This window comes from Myotis yumanensis, unplaced genomic scaffold (assembly GCF_028538775.1).
Source record: "Myotis yumanensis isolate MYYU_CA2020_CCGP unplaced genomic scaffold, mMyoYum1.0.hap1 SCAF_8, whole genome shotgun sequence".
Classification (NCBI taxonomy): Eukaryota; Metazoa; Chordata; class Mammalia; order Chiroptera; family Vespertilionidae; genus Myotis; species Myotis yumanensis.
In genome coordinates, this window is record NW_027223759.1 from 19,935,509 (window position 1) to 19,953,101 (window position 17,593).

A 17,593-nucleotide genomic window follows, 5' to 3' on the forward strand; every position below is an offset into this window, starting at 1 on the left:
GGACAAACTGGAATGGTTAGCCAACCCATGTTAAGCAACATTTAAAACTGATTTTACTCCCACCACCACCACCATACACATATACACACATACACACCATCAAAGTAAGGTCTTCTGCTTCTTTAGCACTCAAAACCCCCAATAAACATATATAGTTAGGAGCTACAGTGTTTTTTGTGCATATAGTTAGTGCTTAGAAATGTTGGTTCCTTCATTCAACAAAAAATCCATTAAGTAACCTCCATATGTCAGCCTCTGTGCAAGGGACTGGGAAGCAGCATCATCAAATAGACCAAAGGCTTATCAAAGTAGAGAAAAATAGTAGAATAAACCATGTAGCCCTCAGCCGGTTTCAGCGGGTTTAAACACATGGCCAGTCCTGTGTCATCTATAGTAACTGGTTTATTTGTAAGCAAGTTCCAGCCATCAAATGAACACACACTTTCTTACTTGAATTGCATTTATAGGAAGGCTGATGATTAATTTAAATCATGAGGAACCTCGCTTTATGTTTTATGAAGGAGAGGAGAAGAACCTTTGAAGACATAGCATATACTCTTCCAGAGCCCACTGTTGGGTGAGTTGGTTGGTTGGTTGGTTGGTTGGTTGGTTTTGTGGGGTGGGGTGGGGGGAGATCAAATTTTGTTTTATCTGGCAAACACTTACTGGGTGTCAGAAGCAAGAAACAAGACAGCAAGCATTGCAAATATGTCAGCACAGACTGCAAAGACTAGACTCTCTGAGCTCTCTCTGGAACAAAGATGCGCAAAGGCAGGAACAGCCAAACAGACCCACACCCTCGAGTGCCCTTTTCTTCTAGAGTAAATAGTTGTATTCCACGTGCAGACACATGCCCATTTCCTCACCCGCTCGTGTACCCACTCATTCCCACCCACCGACATGCACACCACAGGAGCGGACACCTCCCCACTCTCAGGCACACCTGCTCTCCTTCACCTGCAGCTGCCTGGTTGGGCAGCTGTTTTCTAAACATGTTGGAGAACTCAGAGCCCCAGCCCTGGAAGCTTTTCTTTCTAAAGTAGCACATGGCTCCACAGAGGCTTAAATCTGTGGCTCCTGGAGGGATCACCCCGGGATGAATCAAAATATATAACCCATACTCTGTGTGCCAGAGTGCCGCCTTTGGGGTGTGAGGTTAAGAGTGTTAAAGAACACTGCATAATGGCCAACTCTGTTTATGCTGATGATTAGCTCTGTTTATGCTGATGATTAACTCTGTTTATAGGCTTAAAATCCCAGAGTGGGGAAACTTTCCTGCCCACTCATGCCTTTTTACTGCTCAGGTGTCTCTCTCAAAGCACTTAGCACACACACTCAGACCTGGGGAATGTGGGAGGCTTGTTTGCCATCCTCAGATAGAGGGGGAAGGAGAGACCAGAAAGAAATTGTAAGTTCATTGTATGTTTGTATTTCAAGACCAGAAAGAGAGCTAATGGATATCGGGAGCACGCTCCGTAATAAGTGCCGTTTCCTGAAATTCTCACGGCAGTTCTATGAAGTATTTCTGTGTATTCGCTCATGGTACAGATAGAAGCCACTGTGATTCAGAGGACTTGATTGATTTGCCCAAAGTCACACAGCTAGGAAGTGCTAGAGCCTGGATTCTAACCAGAGTTTTTGTAACTATCAAACCCAGGCTATTTTTCCCATACTAGTAATTCCTAATTCTTCCAATGAAAATAGCTCCCATCTAAATCATTTTTATTTTTTAACTTTTCACTTAGCAATAATTTCAGATTCATTTTTTAAAAATTATAAAAATAATACAAAGAGTTCCCACAAACCCTTCACTTCATTTTTCCAGCGGTTAGCATCTGTAGCACAATGATCAAAACCAGGAGCTTCACATTGATCTGATACTATCAACTAACTTATACATCTAGTTCAAGTGTCACCAACTGTCCCACTGATGTGCTTCACCTGGTTCAGAACCAATCCAGATCACACATTGTATTGAGTTGTCATATCTCCTTAGATGCCTCCAATCTGGGACATTTCTCCCATTGTTCTTCATAACCTTGACACTTTGGGAAAATACTGGCCAATTGTTTTGTAGACTGTTTCTCAATTTGGGTCCTTTTCAGTTTAAAGCTTCACAAAGCCTCAAGTGACTATACTTGTACTTTAAGTATCTGTTGATTGAGCCCTAGCAGGTTTGGCTCAGTGGATAGAGTGTTGGCCTACGAACTGTAAGCTCCTGGGTTTGATTCCAGTCAAGGGCACACACCTTGGTTGTGGGCTCCATCCCTAGTTGGGGCTTGTGTAAAAGGCAACCAATCAATCTGTCTCTCCTACATGGATGTTTCTCTCTCTCTCTGTATCTCCCCTTCCCTTCCACTCTCTCAAAAATCAATGGGAAAATATTGTCGGGTGATGATTAACAAAAAAATAAAATAAATGTATTTAGTTATCTAGGTTCCTCATTATACTGAAATAAGTGCTCTTTTATAAAAGTATCTGTTGATTGAGAATGTGATGCTTATTGACAAGTAGCTGCACTAAAGTGAAGGATACTTTTGATTTTGTTCATCACAATGGCTCCCATAGGCAATTGAAAAGTAGTATGCAGGTCTATGAGATAACTTTTATTTAGATTACCAGCAGTGATTACTGGGGATCAGCCCCACAACCTGGGCATATGCCTTGACTGGGAATCAAACCCAAAACCTTTTGGTATATGGGATGACGCGCCAACCAACTGAGCCACACTGGCCAGGGCTTATGCCAAGACATTTGCATGCATTATATCATTTGAGTCTCACTACCACAGACACTATTACTATCAACCATTCCCATTCTATAGTGGAGGGAATGAGAATTGTGTAAGTGACTTGCTCGATGTCATATATCTGCACAGCCACACTGGGATTTAAAAGCAGTTCTGCTTGGCTATGAAAGCTCTATGCTCTTATCCAATGTGCTAATTTTCTCCTAAAGCATTTCTGATTCTTTGTTTCCATTGTTCCTATGCCTAGAACAGTCTTCGTTTCCCATTTTCCAAATTCTTTCCCTGATCCATCTTTAAGGCCCAGTTTTAAGTCCATTCTTCCAGGGAGGCTTATTCTATCAGCAGAGGGAGGAGTGGGTTTATCCCAGCCCCAGGGTATGGTTCCTATACCTGCTGTGGCATAAAAGAGGACAGCAGCACATGAAGGGACTGGACATTCCTGAGTACAACCTCCTCCTTTTACAAGTGAGAAAACAGTAACAAAGCTGTTCATAGAGTTTCTCCTATGGGTCAGACAGTGTGTTATCTCATCTAACTCTCCCAACAGCCCTAAGAGGGATATGCTAATACTGTTGAGAGAGACTTGTTGAGCTCACTCACACCTGGACTTTCTCTCTGTCCAGGCACCCAAGAGGATGACACTCCCCAACCCTCTTGCTGGTAGGCAGAGCTGTGTTTCTAGGTCCAGCGAGTTGCAGGCAATAGTGATGTCATTCCTGAGCTGAAGCACTTCATTGTTTGTATTCAGTGAGCTGTGAGGAAGCAAGCTGTGCAACATCTGTGGGCCTGCTCTGGAACTCGGGCTTCCCCAGGGAGGGCCCTGATATAACGTCACTCAAGAATCCCCTCTGAATATAATTCAGGAGTGGGAACTGGTGGTTGGATTATTCAGGAAAATTAACATGAGCAGGGCAACAGACAAAGCCCCAGGTCTCAGTGACGTACCACAGGTAAAGGGTGCATCTCCCCTGTTACACTACCATGTGGGTTAGACTTTCCCTTCTGTGGCTATCCCATCTGAAACTTGTAGCTCTCAGATCACTGAGGCAGCAGAGAGGTGGAAGCGGCATCTTGTCCTGCCTCAGTCCTGAGTGACATGTCACTTCTTGCCTAGTCACATGGTCCTGTGCTCCCCTCCTCCAGTGGCCCCCTCCTCCAGTGCCCACACCCCTGTTCCTTGTAATGTCTGGGGACCTCAGAGCTGGGGGAGGGATTTCTTCTCCCCATTAGCTGTCTCCACAAGCTCCTGACTCATACACAGTGTGCCTGGAGTGATCACCTACTACAGAATCCTCAAACTGAATGTAAAAATGCAGATACTGGGGCAACCCCTGAGACAGGGACCTAGGACTGCATCTTCCCTCTTCCTGGGCACTTCTTGGTGCCCACAGATGTTTCTGAACTATTATTGTAAAGTGTGCAGCCCAGGTCAGTGGCTTCTACTTTTCAATGTATTCATGGGGCATCTGTACTATTATTTTCTTTAGACTTAACATTTTTCTCTAAGTGTTTCATATTTTTACTTCAATAAATTTATTTATAAAGGAGACTTGTTGCCACTACCATAAATAAAAAAAACTGGTATCATTTACCAAAGAAAAAATAGACAAGCTGTGGTACATCCATATCACAGAATATTATTCAGAGCTAAAAAGAAATGTGCTATAGAGACATGAAAAGACATGGGAGAACTGTAAATGCATATTACTAAGTGAAAGAAGCCAATCTGAAAAGGCTATACACTGCATGATTCCAACTACATGTCAGTCTGGAAAAGGCCCGGCAGTATTACCAAGAGTTCCAGGTCAGAGCGGAGGGCTGAATGGGTGGGTTCTTAAGGCAGTGACACTACTCTGTCTGATACTACAATGTTTGATCCATGCCATGATGCATTTATCTGAACCCTTAGAATACGCAACACCAAGAGTGAACCCCAAAGTAAACTATGGACTTTGGGTGATAATGTGTGAATGTTGGTTCATCCGCTGTAGCAAATGCACCACTCTGGTGTGGGATGTTGATAGATGGGGAGGAGGTGGGAGGACTGGGGGGCAGGTGAGTATATGGAAACTCTATACTTTCAGCTCAGTTTCGCTTTGAACCTAAAACTGCTTTAAAAAAAAAGTAAAGTCTATTCATTTTTTGAAAAGAACAGACACACACAAATACAAACAAAACAAGATTAACAGATTCCAGCTCTATATTACTGTGCACCCAAAGGCTCCAAGCCTGACGCCTTCTCTCTTTGTTTACAAAGGAGGCAGACAAGTGTTAGAAAGGTGTTAAAGACATATTATCACTCTAATGAGATTTTTTTTTTTAAATCCTGGACATAATCATAAGGCATGAGAGAAAACTGAAAAGAACAATGTTCTCACTTGATGATCAATATTATTTAATATCACGTCTATCTGGGGTAGCCATCCCACCCCAGGCTTTCCAAAACACTAGTCTAGGGATGAACCTGAATGCAAACATCTTGCTGTCACATTTTGAGTAAGCGGTGTGTTTTTTTTCTGCCACTTCCCCTACATGTTCCTCTGAGTGCATGGTCTGCTACTGCCCCCAGGGACTCAGAGCCCAGGAAAATGTCTTTCTGCACAGTTCATACCCGGAAGAGAGTGCTATTTAATAAAGATCTTTCAGGAATGTGGTGGTGCTGGGGATAAAGACACCTAACTATGTTGGGAATGAGGGACCCAGGCAGGCTCCGCTGAGTCATTAGTACAGAGGCAACAGACTGCTGAACAGAGGCACTGGCTCTAAGTGTGCATCCTTGATGTCAGGCACAAACACAGCCTGGGGCTCGCTGTGGTCGAAGCACAGCCTTACAGCGTCTGATTTTTTTAATGCTTTCATAAGAGAGGGGAGTAGGAGAGGCAGCAGTGTGATCTAGGGGCCCTACTGCAGCCTCTGAACCACACTTACAGAATGGGGTAAATATCACTCCCATTTAATGAACAGCTTCCCTGTGCCTCGAACTTTCATAAATCATGTCCATGCCTTAGGACAGGTGTTCATGCTCAGAATTTTATTCCTGCTTCGTAAACAAGGAAATCTAGGTCCAGGGAGGTTAAATAAGTTGCCCGAGATCACCCAGTTGGGAAGGGCCCCAATTGGGATTTAAATCCATATCTTTCTGACTTCAAAGCCTTTGTTCTTGCCATTACCAGGCAATAGAATGAGAAAAGCTCTGCTGCTGGCCAGTGGTCTCCAGCCAGGGTAATGGTCACTATCATTGTTAGGACAAGAATCATCACTATTCATCCTTATAGAATCAGAACCCGAGGCTGGACAGGGTAGAAGGGTGTGTATAAATTAGAGTGCCTACACCTGGCACTTTAATTTATACACACACACGTGTGCACACACACAAACATACCTTCCACCATGTGTACACTAGGGACCAAATACAGCACTATTAGTCTGGAATGAACATGTGGCAGGAGGGAGAGGAAGGGATCAATAAGTACTGACCCCTCCTGTATGTAGAGCCCTATGTTAGCTGCTACGGTGGCTTCAAAAGGCTTCTTTTGGATGAGCTGGGTCCAGGACTGGGGTCCATGAGTCCCCCTTGTGGGCTTAGATCACATGGAGTGGAACAGAGCTCATATTTGCACATCCCCCATTTTTTTTTCTGACAGTTTTCATCTACCTGAAATTCAAATTGTTAACTTATTCAATTTTGCCTATTTTTTATGAGGCAGCCAATTCCATGTGCACCCACTTTTACTTTTCACATATGCAGAGGGAGGTATCACATGTGTACTAAACATAATTGCACATGTAGACTCTAGCTTACATATGATACATCTCAGAGGGGAATGGTGTGCAGCTCAGGCCCCACAGTATCCACTGACCAGCTCCTTTACATCCGGGCTCCCTTCCAACTTGGCTTCCTTCCCAGCAAATAAGAAGCAGCTCGCTCATTCCCACATACTTCTTCTAGTATCCTTTCCCTCTCAAACTACTCTCCCTCCCCCAACTCACAGGCCACAACTGGGCTTCTCCAACATACCAGCTGGGAAAGAGAGAAGGGAGAGAGAGAGAGAGAGAGAGAGAGAGAGAGAGAGAGAGAGAGAATTTCCAGTATCTCTCCTTTCTTCTCCAAGGCTGTTTTGAAATGCATATTTCCCTCCTGTCCTACCAGCTTTATTAAGTAACTCTGTATGGGGCACTCAGCTAGAAGCCACCCCCAATAAATTAGCCAACCCACCACAAGGAGATGCAGGCTGGCAAGTGAAGAAGGATTACCCCTAAGTGCACACTTTTAGAGGATCTACTGACAACTGAGGTGAGAATCACTCCACAACTGTCAAGACACCAGGTGTCTCTCCTACTCCAATCCCTAATTCGGTCTGTGGGAGAGAGACAGATGCACTCAATGCTTTATTTGTGTGTTTGTGTGTGCAGTAAGTAACAGATAGCTAAATCTGGGAAATAGCCAGGGACCCAATGGTGGAGTTTGAACATTCCCAATAAAGACTTAGAGCACTGATGAGCAAGGAAAGTGTCCTTGGAGCTTCCAGATTAAATAGGACCAGGACTGGCTAAAGTTGGCACTGAAAAAATACAATGGAAAAACCCAGATGGGAAAGGAAAACATCCCACTTACGACTCTGGGGGTGGGGTAACTGAGCTTCCCCTTTTCTGGTTCTGCATCCTTAGGTCCATGATGGTATTTATTGCCTATTGTTCATGAAATGCTAGCAGCTCTCCTACTATGGTATGTGCATGGTGTCAATTCGTGATTGCAGCAATCACGTGATTGCCAACAAATTGGGATTTCTATGAATGCAGGAGGGAGACTATTCGCTGAGATCTTTGCTGAAGATATATTTACACATGCCATATACTGTATACACTGGTATAACATGACCCCTTAAATTGGAAAGGGGTGCAGGCTCACATCTTTCTACTTGAATTAAAAATATCTCGAGACCCTCAAGCAATGTCATTGTAATGAACCCAACTCTCAAGCTCAGAAGGGATCTTGATGATCACTAGTCCCAGTCACCCATTTGAATCCCCGTCTAAAGCAGCCTGTACTCTCTTGGGACAGCCTTGGTAGAAAGTTCTTTCTAATATCAAAGTCCAAATTAGTGTCTCTGGAGATTCCATCACTGGCCAAGGCAATGCCTTCTGTGATCCCACGGAGCAGATCTGCCCCCTCTTCTACCCAGCACACTTCCATCATTTCATTCCAGTGAATACTTCTCTCTTTTGTACTCTCTTCTCCCCAGTCCCCCTACCTGTGGAGCTGCCTGCTGGATAAGCTCTAGAGCAGTGGTTCTCAACCTTCCTAATGCCGCGACCCTTTAATACAGTTCCTCATGTTGTGGTGACCCCCAATTTCATTGTTACAAATTGAACATAATTAAAACATAGTGATGAATCACAAAAACAATATGTAATTATATATGTGTTTTCCGATGGTCTTAGGTGACCCCTGTGAAAGGGTCATTCGACCCCCAAAGGGGTCGCAAGCCCACAGATTGAGAACTGCTGCTCTAGAGGCTCATTCATTCAACAAATATTTTAGAGTATAAAGCAAGTGCCAGCCACTGAATTGGGAGCTGATGACCCAGTGATGAGTAAATACACAAGTTGCTGCTTCCAGGGATCTTAGTCCCTCTGCATTGCCTTCCTTAGACCCAGGACCCCACTTTGGCCCTTCTTCAGCTGCACCCTTCCAAGAGGGTGAGGAGTCTGCAGGGTCAGGGAGACATGCCCCTCTTCTAGAACATGCTCTGATTACCTGGGAACCTGTGATTTCTGTTGTGAGTTTGCTCCCAGAACCTTCAGGCTTCTTTTCTTCAGTTAAACAGGAGGAAGTCAAAGGGCAGCTGTCTGGTGGTGGCATGCAGAGAGCTTGGATGACCAGCTGGAGTGTCCACATGCATGTGTCCAAGGCTCATCATGGAGCCAGCAGTGAGAAGAGAGTCAGAGTGGCGTGTAGTCTAAGGGCCAGATATCCCCACTTGGCTGGCACAGAATTAAGAGGAATCTAACAGTTGTTTTCCAGAATGTTTTGCAGGTATATTTGTCAGGATAGGAGGATAAGATGCATTTAGTTTGCTGGATTTATTATGTTTAAATATATTGGCCTATGCCATGTGAGCCTCTATTTATACTCTTACCTGAGGGTCCATGAATGTTAGGGATGGGTGTGTTATTTGTGGAGACAGATACTAATTAAATAATCACACACAGAAATGCAAAATTGAACCATAGTGCTAAGAAAATAATGTACCATTTGGCTCTCTTCTAAAATGCTCTACTTGATCTCTATTCACAGGGTTCTCATTGCATCTTGGGGCCTCCAAAGCCCTTCTCTTATTCCCCAAGAACCCCAAACACTGACTAGAACAGCGGTTCTCAACCTGTGGGTCATGACCCTTTTGGCGGTCGAACAACCCTTTCCCAGAGGTCGCCTAAGACCATCCTGCATATCAGATATTTACATTATGATTCATAACAGTAGCAACATTACAGTTATGAAGTAGCAACGAAAATAATTTTATGGTTGGGTCACAACATGAGGAACTGTATTTAAAGGGCCAGAAGGTTGAGAACCACTGGACTAGAACAGTGATGGCGAACCTTTTGAGCTCGGCGTGTCAGCATTTTGAAAATCCCTAACTTAACTCTGGTGCCGTGTCACATATAGAAATTTTTTGATATTTGCAACCATAGTAAAACAAAGACTTATATTTTTGATATTTATTTTATATATTTAAATGCCATTTAACAAAGAAAAATCAACCAAAAAAATGAGTTCGCATGTCACCTCTGACACACGTGTCATAGGTTCGCCACCACTGGACTAGAATATTCCACACTACTCTTGCCCCTTCTAAATGCAGAGCTCCAGAGAGGCCGACTCCAGGAAGAGGAAGAGGTAGATGAAGCCTATTAATCTCTTCCAGACTCATTTCCTGATTTTCATTACAGGTATCCTGCCACCACCACTACCATGATGGGTTTGATTTCTGTACCCACCTCCAAGTGCTCCACTGCTGGCCCAGCCTAGGAGCTGGTTTTACCTCTTTGTCGAGATACCCATGTGTCTCACATCTCTTATGCTTCTAGCTTTCTTTTTTATATGTTTTTTTGAATTGAGAGAGAGAGAGGAAGAGAGAGAGAGAAAGGAAGAGAGAGAAAAAGAGAGAGAGAGAGAGAGAGAAACATTGATGAGAGAGAAACATCAACATTGATCCACTGCCTCCTGCCCACCCCTCACTGGGGATCAAACCCACAACCCATCCATGAGCCCTGACTGGGAATCGAACTGGTGACCTCTTGGTGCAGGGGTCAACGCTAAACCACTGAGCAACACAGCCAGGCTGCTTCTAGCTTTCTAAACTCAGTCCAAGTCTATTTCATCTCATTTGGTATTCAGCAGCCACACTAAAGAAGCCCTCTCTGACTAATTAGAGAAAAAGTAGCAAATTCTCCCACTTGCTTCTTGGCATTGGCACCCCATACGCTAGCCGCCTTTAAACATACATCCCTTTCTTGTAGCCGATATTACTGCAATTCACTTCGACTTGCTGTCTGTGTGTTCTTGATCTCTATCAGCCTCCGTGATGTCTGGGTTAGATTGTGCAACTCCCAGAGGGCAGGGCCACATGGGCCATGTGTCTTTACATTTCGCTCAGCAGAGCAGCAGGTATAGGTGGGCACTTAATACTTGTGATGGTGGAAGCAGAGGAGCAGCACTGTGCCTAGACCATTGTGAGTACACAAAAAAACAACCCATTAACACAGCCAGACCACGACCATAGTGCTTCTCCTGCCAGACTGGGAGCCAGGGCACATTTTTCCTTTTAAACAAGGCAGGGGGAGCATTCTCTTGCATTTAAGACAACAATAACAACACACTGTAACAGCACTGATGCTCAATGACCTTGCATATTGGGGATGATCATCATTATCCCAACTTAAAAAAATGAGGACCCAAGGCACAGAGAGGCTATACAATTTGTTCAGACCTTGAACTAGGACCATCTGGCTTCAGAGACCCCCGCTAACTCACCAGGCTTCACTGTCCCTCAAAGTGAACTAGAAATGGAGAGCGAAGGATTGGTGACTAGGCTCTTGTCTTACACTCTCGTGGACCTTGACCATGATCCAACCTGAATGAATGGCTGAAAGGAGGAGAGTGGGTACTTGGTCAGTTTTCTAGGGTGAAGCCAAGTTGTCTCTCAAAGCATTTGTTCACACCTGCTCATCGCCCTCCTCCTGTTCTCAAACATGCTCAGCTTATTCACACTGAGGCCTTTAAACCTGCTGTTCCCCTCATCTGAAATGGTTTTCCATCAAGGGGTCCTCCTCACCATGTAGGTGTCAGCTCAGAGGGCACCTTCTTAGGAAGGCTGTTCCTGAACACTGTATCTAATGTAGCTGCATCTTTCCCAAGACCCCCCCTTTCATTCTTGTCTAACTCATTTTCCTGTTTTACTTTTATCAAGGCAGTCAACACCATCTGAAATCACTTGATTTATCTAGCAGTTTATTTGTCAATTTCTGTATCTCCACTAGACTGTCAAATTCAGGAGAGCAGAGATCTCAACTGTTTTGTCTATTCCTGGATACTCAGTGCCTAGAACAGCATCTGGCACACTGTAAGAGCTCAGTCCATGTGTGTTAAATGCATTTATGAATGAGTGATGCGAAATCCTGTATAAATATGTGACACTAGCTGGATCTTTCAGTTGTCCCTCACCACATATTGGCAGGAAGAGACCACACCTTCGTGTTTGGCAGTCTTTTAGCCCTTGGAGTAGTGGCAGATGACTGGGGAGCTGGTCGGTCCCTTTGTTTGGCTGCAGGGAAAAGACCAAGACATTCAGCCCTGAGATTACAGTCTGTCTGCATGCCTTTCAGGGTCACATGTGGACAAATGCTGGACAGCTCTCTTCCTGAGCAGAAAGAAACTAAGATACTGATATAAAAGCTCAGCTTCTCTCTCCACCCTCACTCTCCCTCTCCCTTCTCTAGAAAGTTTTCCCTATCTCCTCCCTCTTTTGTCTCCCTTCCTTATTGAAATGCTGTGGGGAAAAATGAAGAAAAAGTGGGGAAATGCCTTCCCCACATCTAAGCTACATTGCTTTTAATACTTCTATAACATGTTCTCATTATAATCTCCTGGCTCCTGCACAGATAAAGCAAATCCCAAAATGTAATGATAATATACAGGAAATACTTGATTTGATCCAGTCTTAATGCTGTCAAAATATCCTATTTCTCCCACATAATAACAGAGCCCATTCCTCTCTCAGTGTTGTTAGCTTTTTTAGTCAATGCTTTCTTCATGACACATCATGAGAATAATAAGTGAGAAAGAAAATCTTTTAATCTCTGACCCAACCCTGTAGCACACGAAGTGTTTCACAGTATGCTTAATGATGTCATTCTTTTTCTTTTCTCAACAAAATACTGCTTTTTCGTGATCAAAATACATGCAATTATTAATTAATCCCTTTCAAGGCATTTTCATGCTCATTATCTCCTGAGTCTTCTCAACAAATATGAGAAAAGGAGGGGAAGCAGAAAAAGGTGTCTTGAAATCACAGAAGTGGAAAAAGAACCTAGTGAGATAAAGCTATTTGGACTGCACACACCCATCAAATAGTCTCCAAGTCATGCTGTTCTCTATGGACTAGGGTACTCTTACCAGAAGCCACACTCCCAGCAGCCCCTGTGACATGCAGCCCTGAGCCATCCCATATGGGAGAAGAAAGAAATAGCTTAAGAACTTAAGAAACTAAGTAATTCCTTGTCTGGGAATGGATGAGGCTCCTGATTTGGGCAAGATCCTGACCAGGTGGTCCCCAAAGTGAGGTTCCCTCTTGCTCTCAGCCAAGCCACTCTGCCTTGTGTCTCTGCTGGAGACCCAGCACTGGAGGTGATGCGGAGGGCTGGGAAAAGGGCAAGGAGCAGGGACCCTGGACCTTCTCCCCTAACTGAAGTCCTCAACTCTGGGCAGTACTTTATTTGGGACTTCAGGCAATCCTCATCACAAGAAGGAATCCAGCCCTCAAACTCTCAGAGATATGTATTCATCTGGATGTCTATATCTCCTTCCCTCATAATGCCCAGGGTGTGTCCTCAGTCATCATCTGTCCATGAAGTGCTTTCCCCATTCAGAGCAGAGATCAAATGAATGAAAATGTCAGCCAAGCCTGCCTCTTACAGAGCAAGCACCCAACAAGAACCAGGACTACTTGGGACACCAGCATGGCATCCCAGTGCACTGCCATTTGTTCAGAGAGGACCTAGAAGTCTTCCCTCCACTTCCAGGAAATCCACAAAGAAGTGGCTGATGTGATCACACAACCCTGCCCAGGGCCCAAGTGAATATTCTTTCCCCAGAATGACTGACTAGATCTGATGTTCAGATCTGGGATTCTGTGGAAAGAGCTGCCACAATATGACTCTGGAAGAACGTGCACATGCTATCCAGCATTGCAGACACTAGATTGAAAGTGGAGTTCAAAGGGGTGGGGTAAGAATGTCTGTGAAAATCTGAATGAATGGGGTAGTGAAAACTCTCAGACTTGGGAAGACTCTAGTCTGCGAGGTACTTGCCATTCTCTATCCTGGATGGGGAGAGTGGAAGGGACAATCTCAGTTGATGTGCTTCAGGCCTGAGGAGGGGACTAGATACAACAAGATTCTCTATTAGTCCCTCTATTTCCCTTAAATTCACTCTCACCCCACTTACCTACCTGCTTTCAACCTAGGAAACACAAGTCTGCCAATAAGTGTCTTAGCAAACTGCAGTCTCCTTGGACCTAGAATCCTTCTCCATTTTCTCTGCAGTGACTAAAACACACTGCTGAGAAGGAAATGTAATATGGGAGGGGACAGTCTCTACATGAAAATGAAGGAACAGGCACAGGCTCATTGGGTTTTGGTCTGTAAGAATAGGGAAAGTGGACAAGATTTCTGCTCACTTTCATGGAGGGAAGAAGTTTGAATCTGGGACTGAAGATGAGCTGGGGAAAATGCCACTCACAATAAATCAGACAAAAGGACATCTTCATGACAAGTGTGAATGGACCACCGAGTTCCTTCATTTCATTGCTCCTGACTTCTGGATCTTCTATTTTGATGACACTTATGGAATTTTCACATGGAACTGAAGATACTAGCATTGGAAGGAACATGCAAACACTGGGATACAACCGAGCCACCAAACAGACTCCACCAGGAACCAGACCCTCTTGGGGCAAACTTAACCAAAAGAACATCATTGAGAGTCTTAAAACTTACAGTCCTCACATTAGACACAACATAATGGTTCCCCAGAGCAAGTAGGCGAGTAGCAATCTGCGAGATCTGGAGACACTACAAGGAAGCAGGAAAAGGGGGAAATGGCCTTACCTGTTCTGGCCCCTGGAAGCAGATGCGGCACAGCGGGGTCCTCATGCCACTGTCCAGGCTGCTGCCCAGTGAGTAGCAGTCCTCAGCCTTCCCCTTACAGAAGTCATTTGAGGAGGCACTGCTGAGCAGTGAGGCAGGTGGCTCCGTGGCTGGGACACCCCAGTCATCTTCCACAGAAGAAGGTGGCAAAGGTGGTGGAGGTGGCAGAGGAGGGGTCTCCCTGCCCACCCCTTCTCGAGGGCCCCTCCAGCCTGCCCACCCCCCGGCACCCAGAGCCGGAAGGGTATTGTTGTTGGCGGTCAAACCTGGGGGCTGGGGGTCTCCGTGCATGGGCAGGGGTGCTGGAGGGGGGCGCCGAAGTAGGAAAACCTTCAGGTCATTGAAGAGCATGCGGCAGCGGCACTTGAGGAGACCCTGGTGGCGCAACATCTGGGGAGCTGGGGTGCACAGTCCAAAGCGGTACCAGGCACAGCAGTAGCAGCAGCACCACCACCAAAGCAGCCCACTCAGGGGCATCAGCATGTGCCCAGTGGAAGCAGAGAGCCCGGGAGGGGCAGCTGAAGTCTTTGCAGAAGATAGGATGGTTTTGAGGGGTCCACAGAGTATCTGTGTTATTCGGGAGTCTGCTTTCTCACTGGTTCCTCCAAGTAGCAAATAAATTACCCCCAGGACTGAAGACTGCAAGTCACTGATTCTGAACTTTACCTGGAAATCCCAACAATAAAAGCTTCTCTTGCTTCCACCCCACCTCACCCCAACCTTAGGCTTTGCTCAGGCTGCCTCCTTTCTGCCTTTGACCTGGGGGCACTGGTAGAGGGAGGGGGATAAAAGAAATGTTGAGGATAATCTGTTAGGGCCTTGAGATGTAGGTCTAATTGTTAGAAAGTTCCCCAGGAGAGGATTATTGGGTTGTTCTCAAATTCATAGACTATGGGCAACCTTTCTTCTTGTATATAAAAAGGTGGAGAAGATTATAAATCAAATTTGGAGTGGACTGAGCTGGGATTAGGGCAAACTAGCTCAATGAAGAATTGAGGACTGTATGTGTGAGAGGGAAAAGATTATTTCTTCAGGTAGCCAGAGATTGGGGGTGGGGGGGGGTGGGGGGAAGGGGAGGTAAGGTAGGAAGGAGAGGGGGTGGGGACAAGTTTTAATTCTCCAGGGCAGAAAACTGGGGCAATTAACCCCAGAAGCACCGGTGTTGCTTTTAAGAGAGCAGTTGGATGGGGGGAAGGGATCACAGGTGAACTTGGGCAAGGGTCTTGTGCTTTGCCTCTGCAGCCGAAGGGCTGCACAAAAAAGGGAAAGCTAATCGGGAGAATAAAGGTGGGGAAATAATGGACCGAGGAAGGGGAAAGAAAAGATCTTTTAACCCCTGCAAAGCACCTTCTTCCTGGAAGAAGGGTGTGTATGGGGGGAGGGGGGCGGGAGGCAGTGGAGCAGAGAAAGGGGGTAGAGAAGAGGGGTGTGTAAAAAGGGACAGAAGGAAGTAGTTACATGACCTCAGCCTTCAGCCCACCCTGCGACAGTCTGTAAATCCTCGGACCCCTCCCCTGGGCTCCATCAAAGGTCCCTTCCGGCGAGGGGCGAGGGCCTGGAGAAGGGCAGGTCCGGGCGGGTGTATGGCCTCGCGTTCTCCTCCTCGTCCTCCGCTGGACGGTGGTCGCCCCCTTGGTCTGGCTCCGGGTCTGCCCGCGGCCGGCGAGGCTGCTGCGAAGGCGGTGGCGACTGCTGGTCGGCGTCTGGGTGTCTCCGGGGCGGGGGCTCCTCTGGCTGCCGCTCGCGGTCCGGCGTGGCTGCGACTCCAGGCTTCATGATCCTCCTCCTTCCCGGGGGGCTGGCCCTGAGCCCCCGCGCCGGGGCAGCGCTGCCATGCAACCAGAGGCGAGGCCGGCGTAGAGTGAGGGAGGCTGAGGAGCGGGGAAGGGAGATAATAAAAAATGAGATGGTACTAGTGGAAGAGGAATAATTCGGTTCTCAAATAATCGGAAAGAGTGCTCCTGGAGGGGTGGGAGCGAAGGAGGGCGGCTGCGGGGTCCTCGCCGCAGCTCTGCCCCCGCTACCCCCACCAAGGGCGGCCTCGCCGGCTCTCTTCGCCCCCAGCCCCCACGCCGCCACTCCCTCCTCGCCACCGCCTCTGGCTGGCTGGGCTCGCTGTTGCTACCTCTCTCCGCAGATGCAACGAGGTAAGGCTGGTTTGCGGTGCCGGTTGAAGGTGGGGAGAGGGAATCGAAGCAGTGTGGCCCAGGTGGTATGTAGTCCGCACTTGGCCCCGGCTCGGTTCTCGCGACTCCCCAAAACCGTATATAAATATATCTCCTCTAAAAGGGGAGAGGAAGCAAATCAGATTCCAGGCTGCTGCCAGGTGTTGTCTCGTCTTCCGCCGTTGCTCAGCACCCGCCGCCTCGACCGCTGCCCCCTTGGCTCAGGTCCCAAAGGGGTGGTGCTGGAGGAGAGGTGGCGTGGGCTGTGAGTTGACTGTCTGAGGACTGGAAACAGTGTTCTTGGAGCGAAGAAACCTCCCAGTTATCTCTGCCGCCGCCGCGGCCGCCGCTGCTGCATTCAGCACCCGGGGCGAGTGGACAGCTCCCACCCAGACCCCGCGCGCCCTGCAGGTGGGGGCCTGGCGCAGACGCGGAGGGATGGAGGAGGGAAAAAAGAGGAGAGGGAAAAAAGGCTAGAGAGAAAGGGAGCCAGAGAGGAGAAGAACTGAGCGAGGGAAGGGGGTGGGGAGGGACCAAAGGAAAGGGAAGGAAGGAGGAGAGGGAGGGATTTAGAAAGGAAGGGAGGAGGGAGCAAAGTGGAGGCAGAAGGGGAAAGGCAAGTGGGCTGGAGGGGAGCAATTCGGGTATTAACATGTATTTTCCCCCAGCTGGAAAGTATCAGTGGAGAGTAGGGCAGTAGAATTTCTTCCCACTGTACACTATCACCGCCCCCACCCACCCCTTAACGCACATACACAGACTTCTACATCTGAACCGGAGTCCATTTCTCTGCGCATATAAACATTTTAAGCAGATAACAATCTTCAAGCTTTGGAAGAGATAAAGTTTTATGATTCTCGAGCCGATACTGGCACTTAATGGAGAACAAGCTGTCATGACTAGGAACTTATGAGAAGGAAATAGTTCAAACAAGAAGGGGAATGCTAGCACCATTTTGCCAGATTCTTCTGGAATTTAAGCCCCAATGGCAGAGATTTATTAAGGGGAGTCCATTTCTATCCCAGGTGTCTAGGTCAGTGGTGGCATGTAGTAGGTGCTCAATACATATTTGTTGAATGGATTATGACCACCACCTCTATCACCAGAGTCATCATTAATTACTCCAAGCCATAGACCTCTTTCAATTGTGGAGCATATGAATCTAAAGTAATGTGACAGCCTCATCTTAACCAATATCTCCAGCCTTTCGCTGAGCCACTGACAAAAGGTAATTTGAAATGGATTTGAA

The 17,593-nt window shown here is 46.6% G+C and overlaps 1 protein-coding gene across 1 annotated transcript in view; it reads right to left on the minus strand.

Annotated features, from left to right (window-relative positions):
* The window catches only part of MARCHF4 (membrane associated ring-CH-type finger 4), a 77,000-nt gene extending 60,386 nt beyond the window's left edge, over positions 1-16,614 (minus strand). Inside the window, exons 1-2 of the mRNA XM_070423306.1 lie at positions 16,305-16,614; positions 14,141-16,050 (exon numbers count right to left, since the gene is read on the minus strand). Coding sequence (XP_070279407.1) covers positions 14,141-14,662 — 522 coding nt within the window. The 5' untranslated portion in view covers positions 14,663-16,050; positions 16,305-16,614. The remainder of the gene's footprint in view (positions 1-14,140; positions 16,051-16,304) is intronic.
* Positions 16,615-17,593: the final 979 nt, after the last annotated feature.